The sequence below is a fragment of the Populus trichocarpa genome, chromosome 4 (genome assembly GCF_000002775.5).
Source record: "Populus trichocarpa isolate Nisqually-1 chromosome 4, P.trichocarpa_v4.1, whole genome shotgun sequence".
Taxonomy (NCBI): Eukaryota; Viridiplantae; Streptophyta; class Magnoliopsida; order Malpighiales; family Salicaceae; genus Populus; species Populus trichocarpa.
Window position 1 is genome coordinate 1,949,282 of NC_037288.2, and position 20,173 is coordinate 1,969,454.

General features: G+C 32.9%; 1 protein-coding gene across 8 annotated transcripts in view; it reads left to right on the plus strand.

Moving 5' to 3' along the window:
• LOC7458570 (cysteine-rich receptor-like protein kinase 10) overlaps positions 1-10,979 on the plus strand; it is a 44,417-nt gene extending 33,438 nt beyond the window's left edge. For 2 of the 8 annotated variants that reach the window (XM_052451865.1, XM_052451866.1), the window contains exons 3-9: positions 3,689-4,230; positions 9,089-9,223; positions 9,346-9,467; positions 9,572-9,782; positions 9,947-10,184; positions 10,287-10,437; positions 10,517-10,979. In XM_052451865.1, coding sequence (XP_052307825.1) covers positions 3,689-4,230; positions 9,089-9,223; positions 9,346-9,467; positions 9,572-9,782; positions 9,947-10,184; positions 10,287-10,437; positions 10,517-10,855 — 1,738 coding nt within the window. In that variant the 3' untranslated portion in view covers positions 10,856-10,979. Of the gene's footprint in view, positions 1-3,193; positions 4,231-9,088; positions 9,224-9,345; positions 9,468-9,571; positions 9,783-9,946; positions 10,185-10,286; positions 10,438-10,516 lie in introns of those variants that run through there. The other 6 variants (XM_052451867.1, XM_052451861.1, XM_024599362.2 and 3 more) reach the window with 5 other exon arrangements.
• Positions 10,980-20,173: the final 9,194 nt, after the last annotated feature.

Here is a 20,173-nt window from a genome sequence, read left to right on the forward strand (position 1 = left end):
CAGGCTTGCACGATGACATACCAGCATGACTCAGGATATCAAGAGCATATTTATGTTGACTAAGCATGAGACCCATACTGGTGGGAGTAACTTCAATCCCCAAGAAATAGTGAGCATTACCCAGATCTTGGAGTTTGAATTCTGAACTCAGCAGGATAACAAGACGTTGAATCAAAGTGGAGTTACTACCAGTAAGCAAAATGTCATCCACATAGACAAGCAAATAACAAATATCATGATTCACATTCAGAATGAATAAGGAAGTATCAACCATGGAAGCGTGAAAGCCAACCGACAGAAGAAAGTCACTCAGTCGTTTGTACCAAGCCCGCGGGGCTTATTTTAAACCATAAAAGACTTGTAAAGGCGACACACATGAGTTGGCAAGACATGGTCGACAAATTTCATGGGTTATTGCATATAAACAACCTCCTGAAGTGAATAATTGAGAAAGACATTATGAACATCAAGTTGTCGTATCTGCTAACGATTACATACGACAATGACAAGGACTAGGTGGACAGTGGTCGGTTTAACAACATGACTGAAGGTTTCTGAGTAGTCGATACCTTCCTGTTGCATGAACCCTCATATAACCAAACGCGCCTTGTAACGTTCAACAATACCATAAGCTCGGTGCTTGATTTTGTAAACCCATCGGCAACCAACAACATTCATAAAAGGCTTATATGGAACAAAAAACCAAGTACCATTGGCATGTAAAGTTGTAATTTTAGATCTCATAGCAGAATGCCAGCACAGAAAACGGTTAGCTTCTTTGAAAGACAAAGGTTCATGAGCAGAGGAACATGTTACCAGTGAGTTAGGAGGTAGTGGAGAGGTAGAAACTGAGCTCAAGTTGATAGACTTGTGCTGTCGGGGACGCAGCACCATGGGGTGCTGTCGGTAAACCACTAGAGCAGGAGAGTCAGAAGACCTGATGGGCGTTTGCTGCAGTGGAATGGAGTAGCTGGAAAGATCAATACAGAGATCTAAGCCTGGTGGTGACTGTGCAGGGACCTGTGAAGGAGATGCAGGGCCTGACGGGGAAGCTGGGGGTGTAGCAGAAGGAGGAGAGTCAGATGCTGTGATGTTCATAGCAACAGAACCTGAACCTGTAAAATGATCAAGAGACATAGTTGCAAATGATGGTAAAGGGATCGAGGAGTGTGTGGGGAGGGTTGGTGTTTGAGGTAGGTTGTGTGATGAGAAGTATGTTAAGGCAGGAAGGTGGGAGATAGGGGTCGACTGTGGGTTAGAATGGGTTATGGTATAAACATGATCAGACTTAAGAAATGGAAAGGAATGTTCATGGAAGCGAACATGACGGGAGATGTAAATACGATCAGAAGACAAGTCAAGACAACGATAACCTAGATGACATGAACTATAACCTAGAAACACACAAGGAGTAGAGTGATAGTCTAGCTTATGAACATTATATGGTTGAAGAAACGAAAAGTAGAGACATCCGAAAGTACGCAGGAAACTATAATCAGGTGGTTGATGAAACAGACATTCAAACATAGATTTGTTTTGTAAGACCAATGTCAGCATACGATTAATAAGATAAACAGAGGTTTCAAATGCATAATTCCAGAATTTTAAAGGTGCCTTATAGTGACCAAGATGGGTAAGACCAGTTTCGACAATATGACGGTAGCGACACTCAACAGTACCATTTTGTTCATGCGTATGTAGACATATGATGTGATGATGAATACCAATAGTTTTGAAAAAGGAATTTAATTTATGATATTCACCACCACAATCAGTTTGTACTGATTTTATTTTGCGAGAGAATTGTCGTTCAACCAAAACGAAATTGATGAAACACATTAAACACATCAGATTTGACACTAAGAGGATAAAACCAAATAAATTTTGTGTGCGCTTCCATAAAGATCACAAAATAACAGAAACTATCAGAAGATAAAACAGGGGCAGGGCCCCAAACATCACTAAAAATTAGTTCAAGAGGAGCAGATGTTTTGTGACCGTAGGTCCTAATGACAAACATAATGATTTTCCTAACAGACATGTTAGATACTGAAAATTTAAAAGACGAGACGTACAAGTGACCTTTTTATTTGACACTAAGAAACTCAGAACCTAGGAGCTTGGGTGACCGAGTCAACGATGCCAAATATCAGCAGAGGTGAATAAACTAGCAGACAGAAAAGCTTAGGGCATAAACGTGGCAGAAGACTCTGAAAGGATGTAAAAGCCATCTTTACTCTGATCGGAAAGCAGAACCTCCTTGGTTATAAGATCATTAACATAGAAAACAGAAGAGTGAAATGAAAAAAAGACACAGTTTTCACGGCAGAATTGTTGAACAGATAAGATTTTTTTTTTTAATTTTTGGAACATGCAAGACATTAGACAACATAAAAACTCGTTTAGGGGTACGTAAGATATTATGGGCTATATGAGATATGACAAGTCCTTTACCATCACCAACATGCAATTGATCATTACTAAGATAAGGTTCTGCATGTGTCATGCCGGCAATATCTGGAGTAACATGCTGATTTACCCCAGTATCAGGAAACCAAGTGACAAAATTTGTTGTGGAAGCGTCACTAAAAGAGAGGTTGGGCAAGGCGTGATTATCATGGTGCACAAGCTAGGAGCATTGCTGTGCAGAGTGCCCAAATATATTACAAAGCTAGGAGAAGTTGGATAGTTGATGCTGAAATGAATCTGCAGTAGAATTTCTGCAGAGGGAGCCGAAGTTGGCTACTGATATGATATCTGTTTACAAGAGTGTAGACTGGACACAATGCAATTTTTCAGAACTGAGGCAGGGAAGAGGAAAGAAGATGAAAAACGTTATTTTTTAGAGGAAAAACGTTTGCAGCAGGTTCTTTGGCAAAGAAAAAGAGGATGTGCCGATTAGAGGGAGAAGAAACAAGCGTAAATCTGTTTAGATATTTTAGTCTCTGATACCAAATTGCAGCACAACTTATTATTGATTGAAGAACTTATATAATCAGTAGCCATCTTTTATATAAATATGACTAGGACAACATATAGTAGATACTGTGTAGTGCACTGTGCAAGATACATATATACAAGAAAAGTACAATATTTTCTATATTACAACACATCCCATTTATCATTGACTTTTTTCCCAATAAGAGAACAATAAATGTGGCGTGACTTTTTTCGTTGACTTCAATCTCCAGTTTTGCTAAGCTGGCTAAATTAAGCCGATAAAAGATAACTTTCTTTTTTCCACCATGAGCGCTGCTAGCTAGAGAGCTTGATAACCAGTTTTGCTAAGCTTCTTTCCATTCCTTTTCCACATTACCTTTCATCTGATAAAAAGATATAACTTTCTTTCTTCCACCATGAGGGCTGCTAGCTTGCTGATCACCAAAAAGATGAACTCTCTCAAAGTCAACGTTATCCTGCTCTCGTTGCTTACCCTTGCTATTATCACTCTAGCACAGGAGGATGCCAATTACCTCTATCATAATTGCCATAACGCAACCACCTCCACATTAAACAGCACCTACCGAGTCAATCTAAATCTCCTCCTCTCTTCACTTGCCTCGAATGCAACCCGGAATAATACCATTGGATTCTACAACACCTCTTTCGGGAAGAACACTGATCAAGTGTACGGCCTGTTTATCTGCCGTGGCGATGTTAGAAACACTGTTTGCCAAAATTGTGTCACCTTCGCCACCAAAGATATAGTCCAGCGTTGCCCAATCGGAATAGCGTCCATTGTGTATTACGATGCGTGCATCCTACGTTACTCTAACGTGAACTTTTTCTCTAAGGTGGATCAAAACCCTGGTTACTACATGTGGAACTTACAGAATATCACAACCGAACCCCAGCGTTTTAACAATCTAGTGGGAACCACCGTGAATGATTTGGCTGCTCGAGCTGCAAGTGCTCCTCCAGGTGCTAAAAAGTTTGCTGTGAACAAAACGTCTTTCGATGCGTTCCGAAATCTATACAGCCTTGCCCAGTGCACACCGGATTTATCTAGCTTTGATTGCAATCAATGTCTCAGTGCAGCAATTGGTGATTTGCCCTTTTGCTGCAGCAGCAGGACAGGAGGAAGAGTCTTGTTTCCTAGTTGTTATATTCATTATGAAATTAATTTATTTTATAATGCAACGGCAGTCGCAGCGGACTCACCGCCTCTTCCACCTCCGCCCGTGGCTCTTCCTTCTCCCCCACCTCCTCTTTCAGCGACAAGACCAGAAGGTAATTAAAGTTATTTTGCACTATTTATTGTTTTTGTCAAAATCTTTAATCCCCACTCTAACAAAGTCGTTACTATAGAATGCACTAGTCGAAATTTAAATTTATCTCTTAAATTTTTGGATGAGATTTATTTATTAAATTACAAAATACAAAATCCTTAAATCATTTTGGAAAAAAATTAATCCTTTTGTAAATTTTAAAATTAAGCTATGGTTGGTTGGTATTCTAGATCCAAATGTGATGGTTTGGGCCCAATTCTTGTAAGGTATTGTTGCCATGTGATCTTACGATTTTATCCTCCAAAAGGCATCTCACATGTTAGAAAATCAATTCCAAGTCCTCGTTAGAGGAAAGTGTATCCCACGCCACGTGATAGTACCTCCAAAATGGCTCGGTTGTGTACGTGATGTTATTGCCATGTGATCTTACGATTTTTTGCGTGTTGTGCAAAACTTACAAAATAAAATAAAATAAAATAACAAACACTTGCAATATTTACAAAATAAAATAAAATAAAATAACAAATACTTGCAATATTTACAATAAAAAATTTACCATGTTTGGATCAAGAATTGCCTACCTCCATGAACAATTTTTAAAAAAACCCATCTAAAATAAGAAAAGAAAACCTTGCAAGAACAAACCCTCAAGTCAAGCCCTCTAAAGATAAACTTCTCAAAGCTACAACCGAATCGTCACGAATGTAGGAATCCCACCATACTACATATATTTCCTAGTAGAGATTTGCGACACGATTCAACAATTCAATTTTTACTCATCAAGATTAAATCAATCACTTTAATCACTTTAATTAGAAAATCCTTCAGGCTTTTACTTCTTACATCTTGAACTTAGATTAACCAAAAAAACCTGAGAATTTATTGTAGCTCCTGAGACAAATCAGAATTGCTCCTTACTTAAAAAAAAAACATTTTAACTAGGCATTGATAGTAACATTATCTCTTTACTATAACACAATTATCTTTAACAATTTATATAAGATTAAGTTGATAATTTAATATTTTTACATAGTAAAAATATTTATGTATCCCTACAATAAAATAATATGCTGTCTTTCACTTAGGGAATTCTGATTTTTTTTTTAAATAGTTAAATTACTTTTATACCTTAAAGATAAAATCAATATAACTCTCTCATATAAGCTTTTTCATCTTTTTATCATGATTTTTTTTAATATCATGATATTTCAGGGACATTGTTTTATTTTAATAAATGTTAGATATTGTTTTTTTAAAAAACTTACTGGTAAGTGCTACTAGCCCCCGAGTCATTTAACCGGCGCGTGCAGGTTGCCCGACCAACGAATGCTGCCATCACTAACATTGTTGGAATTGTCATGGCGCCCCGATGCAATGGGGTGGCTCGTGTTTTAAGATTCCCAATTGTGTGGCATCGATAATCATTTTTCTCCTCTCTTATCTGTCTCTAGATTTAGATTTTCATGACAAACCTTTAACAACTCTAGAATAACCCTTTAATTTTTTAATTCTTCAAATTTGATCTTTATTCTTTTTATTATAATTTTATTATCTTGAATAATTTATAAAATTGGTATGCCTTTTCAATTTCATCCCTCTTCACTTTTTTCATCTATTAAATTTGATCATTGTTCTTTTGATTGCTATTTTTTTGTTCGAAATCATTTTTTAAATTGATTTTGCTTTACAATTTCACCCTCCTTTGTTTTTTTCCTGTCAAATAATTTAATCTTCATTCTTTTGATTGTCAATTTTTTTGCTTTGACAAGTTTTTTAAATTGGTTTGTAATAAAATTTTTGATTGAAAATGAATTCAGGATTTTACGGGTTGCGAGTTTTAAATATTTGACCAGGTTTATGATGTTTTCTAGGTTTGCTTGGTTTTTTATTTTCCTTTGTCTAAGTTAACTTTTTGTCCGTCTCATCCTTCAATATTTATTTAATAGGAGATTGGGTTACATATTGTTTTAGCTTGCTTTCTGCTAAATTTTTTTTTGGTTTTGAAAATGACCCGGTAATCTTAAGCCTTTTAGTTATTGTTCTTTGTTGGGTTTTTTTGGTAATTCTTGAAATTAATATCTTTTACTAATTGCATCCTTAAATATTTGATATTATTTTTTAAACAATTTATAAGATTAATTTTTTTTCTATTTCATCTCCCTTTATTTTTTTATCTTTCGGATTATGTTCTCACTTTTTCAATTTCTTTTTAATTTATTTTCTTTCTCTAATATTTTTCATTGATTTTAAAAATAACTCAGGTTTCTCAAGTCTTTTTATTTGTTTTTCTTTGTTGGATTTACTTTCGCTAATCAATATTAAATTAGTTAAAAATTGAGCTTATTGATTCAGCCCGAATCTAGAATTTAATGGGTTGCGAGTTTGAGACATTTGTCAGGTTTTAAAAGGTTCACACAGTTTTGTTTTATTTTTTTTAAGCTGATGAATTTTTAATTTTGTTATTTAATATTTATATAATTAATGATTAGACTTTTGTTTTTTATTATGAGCCTTCTATTTGGTTTTTTTTAACATTCTTTTTTTTTTGGGTTCCCATATTTTTTTATGTTTTCCATATGTCACCCTTTTTTTATTTGTTATAGGTCTATGGCCGGAGTCACATTATTTTTTTTTAAAAAAATAAAACATGCTTGCCTCATAAAATTATAAATGTTTTTCAATTTCACCGCTACTATTTTTTTATCTGTTAAATTTGATCCCTATTATTTTGATTGCTATTTGTTTTGTTTGGGATCATTTTTTAGATTGTTTATATATATATATATATATATATATATATATATATATATATATATATATAATTTCATCCTCCATGAGTTTTGTTTTCTATTAAATTTAATTAATATTTTTTTTCATGATTTTATCTTTTAAAATTAAATTGGTTGAGAATTAAGTTTCTTGATTCAACTTGAATCCAGAAATTTACCGGTTGTTAGTTTTAGAGATTGGATCAGGTTTAGAAGGTGTGCTCGGGTTTCCATAGTTTTTTGTTTCCTTTTTCTTAAAGATAATGTATTTTTTTAACCTTTTTTTTAGTTTTGCATTATTATTTTTTACGGTTTGCCTTCTATAAGATTAGTCTCGGGTTCATGACTAGGGTCACCAATTTCAGAGCTTAAGAGGGGTTGACTTGTTTTTGTTCTTTTTTTAAATTGAGTTATTTTTATTTTATTTTTCAATATTTAGTTTATTGAAAAGTGGTCTTCACATCTTTTCTTTTCCTTTTCTTCTATTGGTTTATCTCAATCATATGCCTATGATTATAGGGTTTGCAGGTAAACCCAGGTTGACTAGTATTTTTTCTCGTTACCTTTTTAAATTATATATATATATATATATATATATATATATATATATATATATTATCCTTTAAAATTGAGTTTTATGATTATATTTAATTTTCTTTTAAATGTGGTCATTCTAGTATCATAACTAGGTCATAGATTTTGCATCTTAATCCTAGTGGGCACAAATCGAGTTTTTTCATCGTTTTTTAATTATCTTTCTTTCTTAATTTTTATCTTTCAACATTTTATTTGTTGGAGATTTAACTTCAGCCTTTTTTTTATTATTATTTTTCATTCTTTGAAATTATCATGTTCTCATTTGATTTATTAGGAATTGAACTTTGAACATTTTTTCTTGTTTTTTTTTCTCTATAAGATTATCTTAATTTTATGTCAATGGACGTGAAGTTTGCAAGTTAACCTGTTTTAACTCAAGTTTTTTTTTTAATTATTTTTTGTTTCGCCCTTCAATATTAGAGTTGTTTAATAATCCAGGTTAGGTTCTTTTTACCTTTTTTATTTTATTTTATTTTTAGTTTATTTAATGTTGTTGTATTTTATTAATCCTATTATTTGAATTACCAATTAACCAATAACTCAGATTCTCAAATGTTTTTTCTTAGCATTTTTTTCTATGTTGAAAATAAATTTAACTTATGCAGGCCACAAATCTAGTTTGAATTATAAAGAGGGAACATAAATCTGAACTATCTCTTCAATCCCAATTTTTTTTTTATTCTTTATCCTTTTACTAAATATCCCATCTGGACTATGAAATTTCAGTATAATAGTAAATGCAATGGTTTTGATAACCATCACTATTGCATTCCCATGGACTTTGAGAAAGTTTAACCAAATTGCGAATGACATATTTTGATAGCATTTGGTCATTCCATGAGAAAGCAATACTGAACTTGTAACCCTGTTTCTAATTATAATGGATCCAAAATCAAAAAGATATTCATGTTGGATTGTCAACGTGTTACAAAAGGTTAATTACTGGCTTGAAAGCCGCTTGACTTTAACCCATGGAATTAAAGTTATACAACATTTAAAGCAAAGTTATAAAACTCGGCCAATCATATGATATGATTCAGCTTAAGATTTGGATTATGAGTTGGGTTAGTTCATAGAGGTAAATCCAATCTAGTATCATTTTAAAATTTATTTTTTAAAAAAAAACAACTAATAAAAGGTCTGATCCAAGTTTTAACTAGATTAATTAAGTCATAAAATAATCAAATTTGACATGGTTAACTCTCAACGCGGTTTAATATAAAATCTTGTCTAGGCTAGTTACCGGTCGGCAAACTGACTAAACCAAGTCAGGTTTATAGCATTTTTACTAAAAACAAAATTTGTTATCTAAAAATAAAAACATCGTTAAATATTTTCTTTTTTCTAATTCCCCCCCCCAAAAAAAAAAAAAAAAAAAAAAGCTCCCATGTCATTCACAATGGATTCGTCTCTGTTTGAAAATGTTTGTATGCAAAGTTAAGAGCTTTTATGAATTACAATGCGTTTTTGAATGATACCTGTTTCTTTTTGCAGAAAAAGGCGGTGTCTCAACAATTTTAATTATAGCCATTGTCATTCCCATTGCTGTTTCTATCGCGCTTTTCAGCATGTGTTTCTGTTTCCTGAGGAGGGCAAGAAAGACCAGAGATTATATGCCAGAAAATGATAGTAAAGAACATTAGAAATCTTTTTTAATTGGGAAACAAAACAAAAGCAGAGTCTTTTCTGTTTTGTACTCTGCCTAATAATATTTTCAAAAGCTCAAAGGAATATCTACTTGTGTTGTGTAGTTGGAGATGAGATTACCACCGAGGAGTCCTTGCAATTTGATTTGAGTACTATAGAAGCTGCCACGAACAATTTCTCCGCTGATAACAAGTTAGGTGAAGGAGGATTTGGTGAGGTTTACAGGGTAAGCAATTCGTGATGCATTTAAATTTTCAAGAACAGGAAATACCTTGTTGCATTAGGATTTAAAAATCCCTTGCTCAAGCATCGGTGAAAGTGCTTTCTCAGGGAACACTTCCTAATGGACATCAAATTGCTGTGAAGAGGCTATCAAGAAATTCTGGACAAGGTGCTGCAGAATTTAAGAATGAGGTTGTATTGGTAGCCAAGCTTCAACACAGGAATCTAGTGAGGGTGCAAGGGTTTTGCTTGGAAAGAGAAGAAAAGATTCTTGTCTATGAATTTGTCAGCAACAAAAGCCTTGACTACTTTCTATTTGGTATATATTGCTGATTTTCTAAATGTTCTTCTCATTGCCTTCTAGTACGAGAAATGCATATTTGCCTCTAGGAATATAGTCGATTCTTCGTAATCAGGCACAGTTGTCTTTGAAACAGTTGATCTGCACTCTGACTTGAAGGTTCTGTTTTCTTGATTTTATAGACCCTGAAAGGCAAGGACTGTTGGACTGGTCCAGACGGTACAAAATAATAGGGGGCATTGCTCGGGGAATTCTTTATCTTCACGAGGACTCTCGACTAAGAATTATACATCGTGACCTCAAAGCCAGCAATATTCTGCTAGATGGAGATATGAACCCCAAAATCTCAGATTTTGGCTTGGCTAGGATTTTCGTAGTCGATCAAACTCAAGCAAGTACCAATAGAATTGTTGGAACATAGTAAGTTTGGATCTAATTCCCATTGATTAGTAAATTCATTTGCTGACAGAGTGCTTTCATTTCGTTTTTTTCTAATCATTTCTCTGTTTTTCTGGTTTGTAGTGGTTATATGTCCCCAGAATATGCAATGCATGGGCGTTTCTCTGTCAAGTCTGATGTCTATAGCTTTGGTGTCTTAATCCTTGAGATTATAACCGGAAAGAAGAACAGTTCTTTCTATCAAACAGGGGGTGCTGTAGACCTTTTGAGCTATGTGAGTGCAAGTTTTTCTCTCTTGAAAACAAATAGCATAAGATGTAGCAACTTTTGACCATTCAATTTTCTTTTTTCAGGTTTGGAAACATTGGAGAGATGGGACACCATTGGCAGTGCTGGATCCAACTCTGACAGATACATATTCAAGAAATGAAGTAATTAGATGCATCCACATTGGATTGTTATGTGTTCAAGAAGATCCAGCTATCAGACCCGCAATGGCAACAATTATTCTCACACTCAATAGTTACTCAGTTACCTTACCATCACCGCAAGAGCCTGCTTTTTTAGTCCATAGCACTATAACAGATGAAGTGAACAGTTCAAGCAAGGAATTTCTTTTAGAACATTCTAAAAGGAAGTCTGTTGCTTATTCTGTAGATGAAGATTCAATTACTGAAGTATATCCTCGATAGGGAGTATATGTATTTTATCTAAAATAAGCATTGAGAAAAACATGAGGTCAATTTTTCGTTACCGAACACTTTAAAATTGTAATTTTTATTGTTTAAAAATAAAACACACAAGTATTTGGATGAATGTCCCAAATTTTATTGATCAGCTTCTACACATACTCCGCTGAATATATTAATCCTCGAATTATAATCTAATAAAGATTCTAACTAACTAATTAACCAAAGATTCTAATTAATTAATCTAACACAAATCCTTTTTTTTTATAAAAGATTCCTACCTACAGAATGATTATAACTAATATTTAACAATAATTAATATTCCTAAATCCTATTGACCAATAAAAAAGTCTGCATGTTACTTCTAAATCCTATTGAACGATTTAGAGCATTCTTACTCTATTTTATTTATAAGATCTTTATATTCATGATTAAGTGACTCAATATTTTGGTGATGTTGATCTCATATTACTTTTTTTCTCTAGTTGAAGACTATCACACTCATCTCTAAAAAACTTAGAAACAATTTATCTCTCATTGCTACACTTTCGACTTCCTTCCTCAGCTATTTACTTCTTTCATTAATCAACTTTCACTCCGTTTAATATCATATTCATCCCACGATATGTACTTGTGCATTAGTAGCATGGATCGATTGTGGCGTTCATTTGCCATCTCACATTTATCCCATATCCAGTTAGTTTGCCTCATTCAGATGGATCAAAATTTAATTTAATTACCTATATGAATGCATGGGTATATGCGGAACTCCTTTGGTATTATAGTGTGTGAAATCCTCCAACATTTTTATAAAGTCCGGGTGTGTGTGTGTGTGTTAATTTTCATATATCAATATAAATTATCTAATATAATTGACGATAGATTTTTAGGTATTGATACTAAATATTTCCTATGGACATTTTTTATATATAATAAAATTATATTTGAATTAGCAAGTGTCAACTAAAACTAAGTTTCTTTTCAGACAATTTTAAGAGTATTTTCACATTGGTTTATTTAAAGTTACTTATTTGCTTTGCAGTCACGGTACTTTGGGCCACCTTTGGACTTTGGTACATGTAATTTAAGTTTTTGTTTTGCTGGATCTTCAACAGATCAAAATATTCAAGAAAAATCCTTGTCTTTGAATTAAAATCCATGGTAATAATTGTACACACAAGTTTTAATAATTAAAAAAAATAATTGTGTGATGGGTACAATTTTCTAATAATAATTTTGAAACAAAAGAATTGTTGTTCCTCTTATACTTTTCTACGTGAATATTTGAAGACCAGAATCTTCATGAGTCAGCTATATTTATACTGTTGGATCCAACACTTCTATGTCTTTGATCTCTCCTTATAGTGTTAAGTGTAGTTCTATAGAAGCACTGGGCTTGATGGGCTTTGGGCCAAATATGAAGGATCTCAAGTTCAAAATAAATTTAGTTGGGTCAACAAGCCCAAATTGTACCACATTCAAGTAAGGTTTAATTTCCTCGTTGCTTCCCTGCCAGTCCTTCACATTTTCCTTTAGCGATTTTACTTGCAAAAGTCTCTCTAACCGAACGAGAAGCAAGTTGATTTTCATTGAAGATGTTGAACCAAGAAGAGGTCAACGAGCACTGAAGAAGTCCATCAACAGGAATATGCGGGCTTTTGAGAATACTGTGAGAAGTTGGTTGTGGTTGTTTTTTAAAGTGTTTTTTATTTAAAAATATAATATTTTTTTATTTTTTAAAAATTATTTTTAATATTAGTGTATCAAAATGATCTAAAAACACCAAAAACATATTAATTTAAAGCAAAGAAAAAATAACAAATTTTTAATTTTTTTCAAAAACGCTTTTGAAACGCAATAACAAACAGGGCTCTGACTGCTGCACAATGTATATAATCAATAAACTATATAATAAAAAGAACATGAATTAAATTGTAAGGAAAAATAAATTGAAGAGTTATTTTGAAAAATTAGAGTGATACGTGAAAATCAAAGGGAAAAAAAATTAAAAAAATTAAAAATTAAAAGGTCACCGGTGGCGAACTAGGGGTTTACTATCCACGCGCACTATCTAGGGATAGAGCTATTTTGAAAACTTAGACTGATAAGCGTGAAGATCAAAGGGAAAAAAAGAAATAAAATAATAAAAGATCATTGGTGTTAAATTGGGGTTCATTATCCACGCGTATTGTCTAGGAATAAAGGGGACGCCGAGACGATTCGAATGTCATCTCGAAAGTCACCATTCCTCCTTTGAAAGATGTCATACACGTCAGCTATTTTTTTTATTGATATTTTATATATATTAAAACACCAAATTGCTTATTTTTATTAACAAATGGGACTAATAAATTAATTTTTAACTACAGTAATTATTTAATTTGTTTTTCAAAACAAGAGGTAATATTTTATGATTTACTCAAGAAATCTCAATATAAGATTAAAAAAAAAATGTTTATTCCGCACATTTTCATAATGATGGTATGAATGTGTCTTCTTCTTATTCATGTGTGAAAAATGAAAAAAAGAAATCACAACAAAAAGTGGGTGAGATATGAATAGGGCTTTTATATATATATATATATATATATATATATATATATATATATATATATATATATATATATATATATTGTCATACCTCAATTTTTGAATGGATAAAAATATATTTAAAAATAGAATTAAAACAACACAAATTCAAATTTCAGAGATAAATTATCATATTTGAGAGTAAATTAGTCAAAAATTGAAGAATTAATAAGTTTAAAAATTTAATTAAAATTTAGATTAGTTTAATTTGTGAAATCAGGAGAATTAATAAGTTTGCAGACTTAATTAAAATTTTGATTTAATTAATTAAATAAATTCAGGGATTTAATTGAAATTAATCCAAGGGGCAAAATTAAAATTTATTGATTAAGGGACCCAATTGATACATTTCAAAACATCAGGGATCAATCTACAATTTGTCAAATTCCATGCCAAATGACGCCGTTTTGGATCCTACTGTTCATTATCTGTTTGTCGAAGACCGGTTCAACAGGGGGAAATCCAGCAGATCACGGCCACTATACCAACGATGCGGCCATGATCTCTCGCCTCCACGATGCCCACCATTTCTGGAGGCAGGGACACTAGACCTTCTCTGGCTTTATAAAAGCCAGAGAAAGGCCTCAGAAAGCGGGGGGATGCAGAAAAAAAAGACGACGGGAACTGGAGAAAAATCATAAGAAAACCAGAGATAGAACCCAGGGGGGGCGAACGGGGAGAGACAGAAGAAAAGGAGAGAAGGGAAAAAAAGAGCAGAACCGAGGAGACGAAGAAAAAAAAACGCAGGAGACAGAGAGAACGAGAACAAGAAAACAGAGAGAGGGAGGGCAACCGAGAACAAAAAAACTAGGGGAGTGAGAACACGAAAAAGCCAGGGGAACGAACGAAACGGAGACGAAGGAGCAGGAGGGAAGAACACTGGGAAACAAAAAAAAGCAGAGCAAAAGAAAGAAAAACAAAAGCAGAGGAAAGCCACCGAAACCAGAACCATTGTTGCTACTGTCTTCGGTATTTCCAGAACCAGGTAAGTAAGCTTCTCTTTCCCCGCTTTTCATTTTAATTCACTTCCTTTATCTGCTCATGCACGCGTGATTTAGTTCACGCGTGCTTCATGTTGCCCAGCCGGGTCACTGGCTTGGGCCAGTGACCGGGCCGGGCTAGCTGGGTCTAGCCCAGCCCATATGGGCTGAGCTGGGCCCAGCCCAAAAAAATAAGAAATAAAAAATATGTGTATGCATGAATAAAAATAACATAAATTTATTTTATTGGTTTATTTACTGAAGCCAGAGTCAGGAATAAAAATATTGATTTAAATTTATTTTTATTTTATTTCATTTAGCTAAAAAAAATAAAAAAATATGTGCATGCATAAAAATAAATAAATTTATTTATTTATTCACTGACGCTAGAGTCAGGAATAAAAATATTGATCTAAATTTATTTTATAGCTACGTAATATTTACCAACACCAGAGTTGGAAGTATCCGTAGTTGAATATTTATTGGCGCCAGAGTCAGGAATATTATAAGCAAATTATCATAGCATAAACTAATAAACGTTTAGCAATTTAAGGCAAAACCAGCAATGCAGTCTGTCTCAGGCAAAATATTTAAGGGGTGATAATATCTTTCCTTTTACGTAATCAATCCCGAACCATAGAATCTCTGTTGACCAGTTAGAGTTCTTAGTAACCATAATACTAGGTGGCGATCCCTTAAACAATACTGTTCCCCATCAAAGAATAGTTCTAAAGATAAATTTATAAGGCCGTCGCGATGTCCGGGTGTGATATATATATATATATATATATATAAAAGCATGTGTTGCACATATATGGTCATCAAGGTAAAATTCTCATCATGACTTTTGACCTAGCCTAAATATAAAAAAAAAATATGGAAGTTATTTTATTGGGACTCGATTGACATGATAGATGCAAAAATAAGAAAAAAAATGATAAAGAAAAAAAGTATAGATGTGTAAATCCAAAATGAACTTAGAATATTTGAAGTATCGTAGTTTGAATTTAAAAAAATATTTCAAGATGATATTTTATTAAAAAAAACATTTAGATAAGGGCATATTAGATTACCACATGCCAACACATATTAATCTGCTAAATTTGTGACTCGGGTTATAGACTGCTTTAGGTTCAATAATATTTTTTTTCAATTTAATCATATGATTACAAAATATTAATATCAATTCAAAATCAATTAAATATTAAATGATGAAATAAAAAAGAAAATACCAATAAAAAAACTCAATAAAAAACGAATTTGAAAGATGAAATTAAAAATAATAATAATAAAAAGGCTAGGCTAGGTATATGGGCTTGTGTGGGCCAACATGCGTGCGCTATTAAAAAACCTAGGGCTTATGCTTGAATCAGGCATGAGTGCATGGGTAGGCTCGCGTGCTTAAGCTATTAACAAACCACGCATCGTTTATAGTAGCAGACAATGCATTGCCTATTGGACACTAGCTTAGAATTCATCTGGTGGTAAAAAAAAAACAAGGGAGGGGTTTTTGGGGTTGAAAATTCATTTTTCAACCAATTTTCATTAAAAAACAAAACACCTAATAAATATTATAAAAATATTTTAAAACCACTTAATAACCCTAAAACATCCCAAGATAACCCAAAAAAATATGAAAATCAACTAAATGAAAATTCTCTAAACTGAGTCTGATCTATTTTTGTAGGCAAAATAAAGGTTCAAAACCAGGACAATTGAATCTCCATTGTCAAAAGAAATCTATTGTCACTATGAACAATGAGTTCTTTTGTTGAAAAGTGGCTCACCCAATAACTTTCTCTCTCCTGGCTATTTTTTAGTGAATTTCTCTCTCATCTCTCTGACATGAGACCGAAGAATGATCAAATTAAACTTTAGGACAAAAAAAAAAATTGCAGTGAATATGAGATTAACTATAAATTATGAATTTTCACTGTATTTTTTTTATTTTTTATTTTAATCCTCTAACTTTTAATTTGAAATTTTTATGATAATTTAAAACATAATTTCATCTAATTAGACTATAAAAGTATTTTGTTGAAAGAAAAAAAAACATTAAAAAAAAAGAGAGACAAGATCAATGTGTTTAGTTGATTTTCTAATCTTGTTCTGAAGACTCTTTGAAAATTAATTACTTAAATAAGACACTTTTAGTTTTCTTTTTATGTAATAAAAAAAAAAATAGAAGTAGGGGTTTGGTATCCCCTTCGGTGTTTATACCCTGGGGAAGGGTACAAATATCTTAAAGGTGAATGGCTAGTGATGGTGGCTAGAGACTAAGGGAACGTTTGGGAACGCGGCTGCGGCTGCGTTTCCAAAAAATTTAAATTTTTTTTTGTTAAAATTTAATATGGTTTATATGTTTTGGATCGTTTTGATGTGCTGATGTCAAAAATAATTTTTAAAAAATGAAAAAACATCATTGACATGTATTTTGACACGAAAAGTTATTTGAAAAGTACCCGCAACCACACTGCCAAACACGCTCTAAATGTCCCGTTTGAAGAATAGTGGTGGTGGCATCACCATATATTATTAATTAATTAATTTATTGTTAGCATCAATGGGCCTCACGCTTAAAAGGTTTTGGTTGGCCATCCATTCTAAGTAACCACCACCAACAATAAATGAACAATGGGTTCCCAACATCAAACCAAAACTTGTGCTTCATAAGAAATCAATAGCAAGAGTATGTGCAGCTCAAAAATTGAGGAGAGTTGTTTCCAAGGCGACATGATGAAAGCAATTCAATGCAAACGCAAACGAACCAAGACAATCCAGAAAACATCATTCATAACATAAGACACCGCTCAAAGAAATCAAATCCATCGCATAAAGCATCTCAAATGGCTGCCATTGCAAGCCGAACCTGTAGCTCAGAAAACCAAGAGGGAGAAATAATTGCAATGAGGAGCAATTGCATTGGAATAATAATGCGTGGGCAGCAGCACATGTCAAAACAGCAAACATGGCCACACGCGCAGCATTGAAGGAAAGAAATGGTGTAACAACAACAGAAGAAGACCCAAGATAAAAACAGCAATATTGAGCAGCAATCTAACATGCAGGAAAGGAAAAAAACGAAAAATAGAGAGAGGCCTTTGCTAGGGAGGATGCCTTGGTGCGAGTCCTCTTCTGAAACTGTGAACGTCTACCACGGCTGTCCGCTGTTGACTTGGCACCAGTGCTGCACAACAGTGGAGTAAACGACAGAACATAAGACAATCTGCTTCTGAAGAAACAGCTAGAATATGGCAGGGATTTGGTGCCAACATCCAAGGAAAAGAGCGGAAATTGAGATAAAAGAGTCTAAATGAATTGGAGCAGCTGGAAAATAAGATTGTGAATGCTGCGAGCAACTTTGTTCAACCTGCTTTGCGTAGCGTCATGCTTGGGAACCAGCTTCGTTTTTCTTATGTCAATGTGTTTGGCTTTAATGTTGCGCCTACATTGGGAAAGAGTAGCTTCAAAAAATGCATAATCCAGGTTGAATCAGCTCTTTCACACATTGAAATCTATCACGCATAATCAATCAAAACTGAATGGTGCTAATTTGCTTTGCCATTGCAACACGCAACAGCCGATGAAAGTTAACCATTGTTACTCAAGCAATGCTAAAACAATTTCTAAATTGTTTTAGCATGCTAAGCCGACAACCATTCCCACTCGACTTAGCATGCTAAAACAATTTCCAAAATGTAAAACACACACCGTAAAAGTTGCTGGAAAAGCAACTGGTTAGTGTTGAAGAAATAGCTTTAAAAAGTAAACGACAATAGCATCCACATGGGTTGATTGACCAAAGCTAAAAACGCATGGATTCAAGCATGTATTCTTATGTATTCCCAAAAACAAAATCTGTAAAGTTACTTTCCTTCACCAGAGACGGCAGAAAGTTTTTGGGCAAGCCGCGCTAACACTGTAAATTGGAGATATTCTCAACTCATGGTGGCTTCAATTGAGAGGGAGGGGCAGTGCGGGAACCAGGTGAAGAGAGGCCGAGTGGATGGCAGATGCAAAATGAGTTGCTGAGCAAACAGGTAGCAGCCCCAAGCCCAGCCAAACGAAGAGAAAACAAAAGCCCAAGAGTTAAAACAAACACTCTACCAGCCCAACCCCACCAACATCTCCCAAAAGGATGGAAAAAAAAAGAAAAAGCCAGGCAAGATCAGCTGAGCCCGAGGCAAAATGCACTGTTACAATGAATAGGGACATGTGTTTAAGGAGGTGTTTGAAATTGTAATTATAATTAATTTTTAAAGTATTTTTTATTTAATAATATATTAAAATAATATATATATATATTATTTTTATATCAGCGGATCAAAATGATATTAAAATATAAAAAAATATTAATTAAAAATAAAATAATAATTTTTTTAATATTTTTTAAAACACAACAAATAAAATAGATATACCAGTCCTCCTTAAACTCAACTGTAGCTCCTAAAAAAGCAATCCAGGTCTGCCATTTGCATTATGCTATATGCTCCTTTGAAATTAGGTTAATGGTTCCTACGATGAAATTCACAAAATGAAGCTTTACATTTTGTCGGTATTGCAGGAGCTTGATTTCTCCCTAATTTCATAATCGCTCTGGATCTCAAGTATATAGTAGTTGCTTCTACTGCCCAAGATGGGAGCATTGCCAGCAATGGATGTGCATATAATATTGAATCAAGAGAGCTAAACAAGCTCGACAGTTTCAGGAGATGGATGGATAAAGAGATTGGTGGAGATTGCCATGATTCTTTAATGGCTTCTCATTCAGGCAATTCTTGGAATACAGTAGGTGCTGAGAATGAAGACAAGAAAGTTTCCAGTTTGTCCGTCCATATTTTTGCTGTTGAAGATCTGGAGATTTGGGTATGTTAAGTTGTAATCATTCTAAATTAAATATTTTATTTGTACTAAATTTGCAATATCATGATCATCATTTCATATAACTGTTTTATTATGTTTATTTTTACTGCTTTCAATAGCGTTAGTTTTATTTCATAAAATTATTCTATTTTTTTGTGTATAATTATAAAAAAATCATATTATAAAATCAATAACTTACTTATGCATTTTTATATTGCATTTTATTTTTACTAGTTTCGCAATAGAGTTAGTTTTTTTTTTTTTTTTTTAAGAACATAAAGATAACACGTAGCTAAAGTAACATTTTATTTTAAAGGGTACGGTAAAAATAATGTTTTTTGTTTTTTTAAAAAAAACACAATCAATTGGATCTTTGAAAATAATATATGTTTTAAAATTTTTAATTTTTTTAAAAAACTAGATGACAAATCTAATTTTCATTTTAATTTTCAAAGATCCCAAATTATGTTGGGTAACGACAAGAACCTTCCATATTCTATTTGAACTCATCCTTAAAATTATTAAAAAGAAAATTATTGATAATATCATTACTAATATTATTGTCATTGTTTATATTATAATTATCAATATAATCACCATTAAAATAAATATTATTAATTAATAATTAATTTTAATCCAAAAAAAAAAACTAAAATCATAAAAATTTCAATTTCAATATCATATTCATTTTAATGAAGAGATGCATCCTCTACTCTCAACTTTTAAACAGGTTCTTAAAGTTAGTTTTGCATCCATGATCATTTTCATCACTATCCAAGGATTTTCTCCGGAACAAACAATTTTCCCTAAAACTCTTTGTGCATCAACTTATTAAGGATTTGTGTACTTCAAAGTTTTCCACATGTATTGTACTGATTTTGTTCATTGG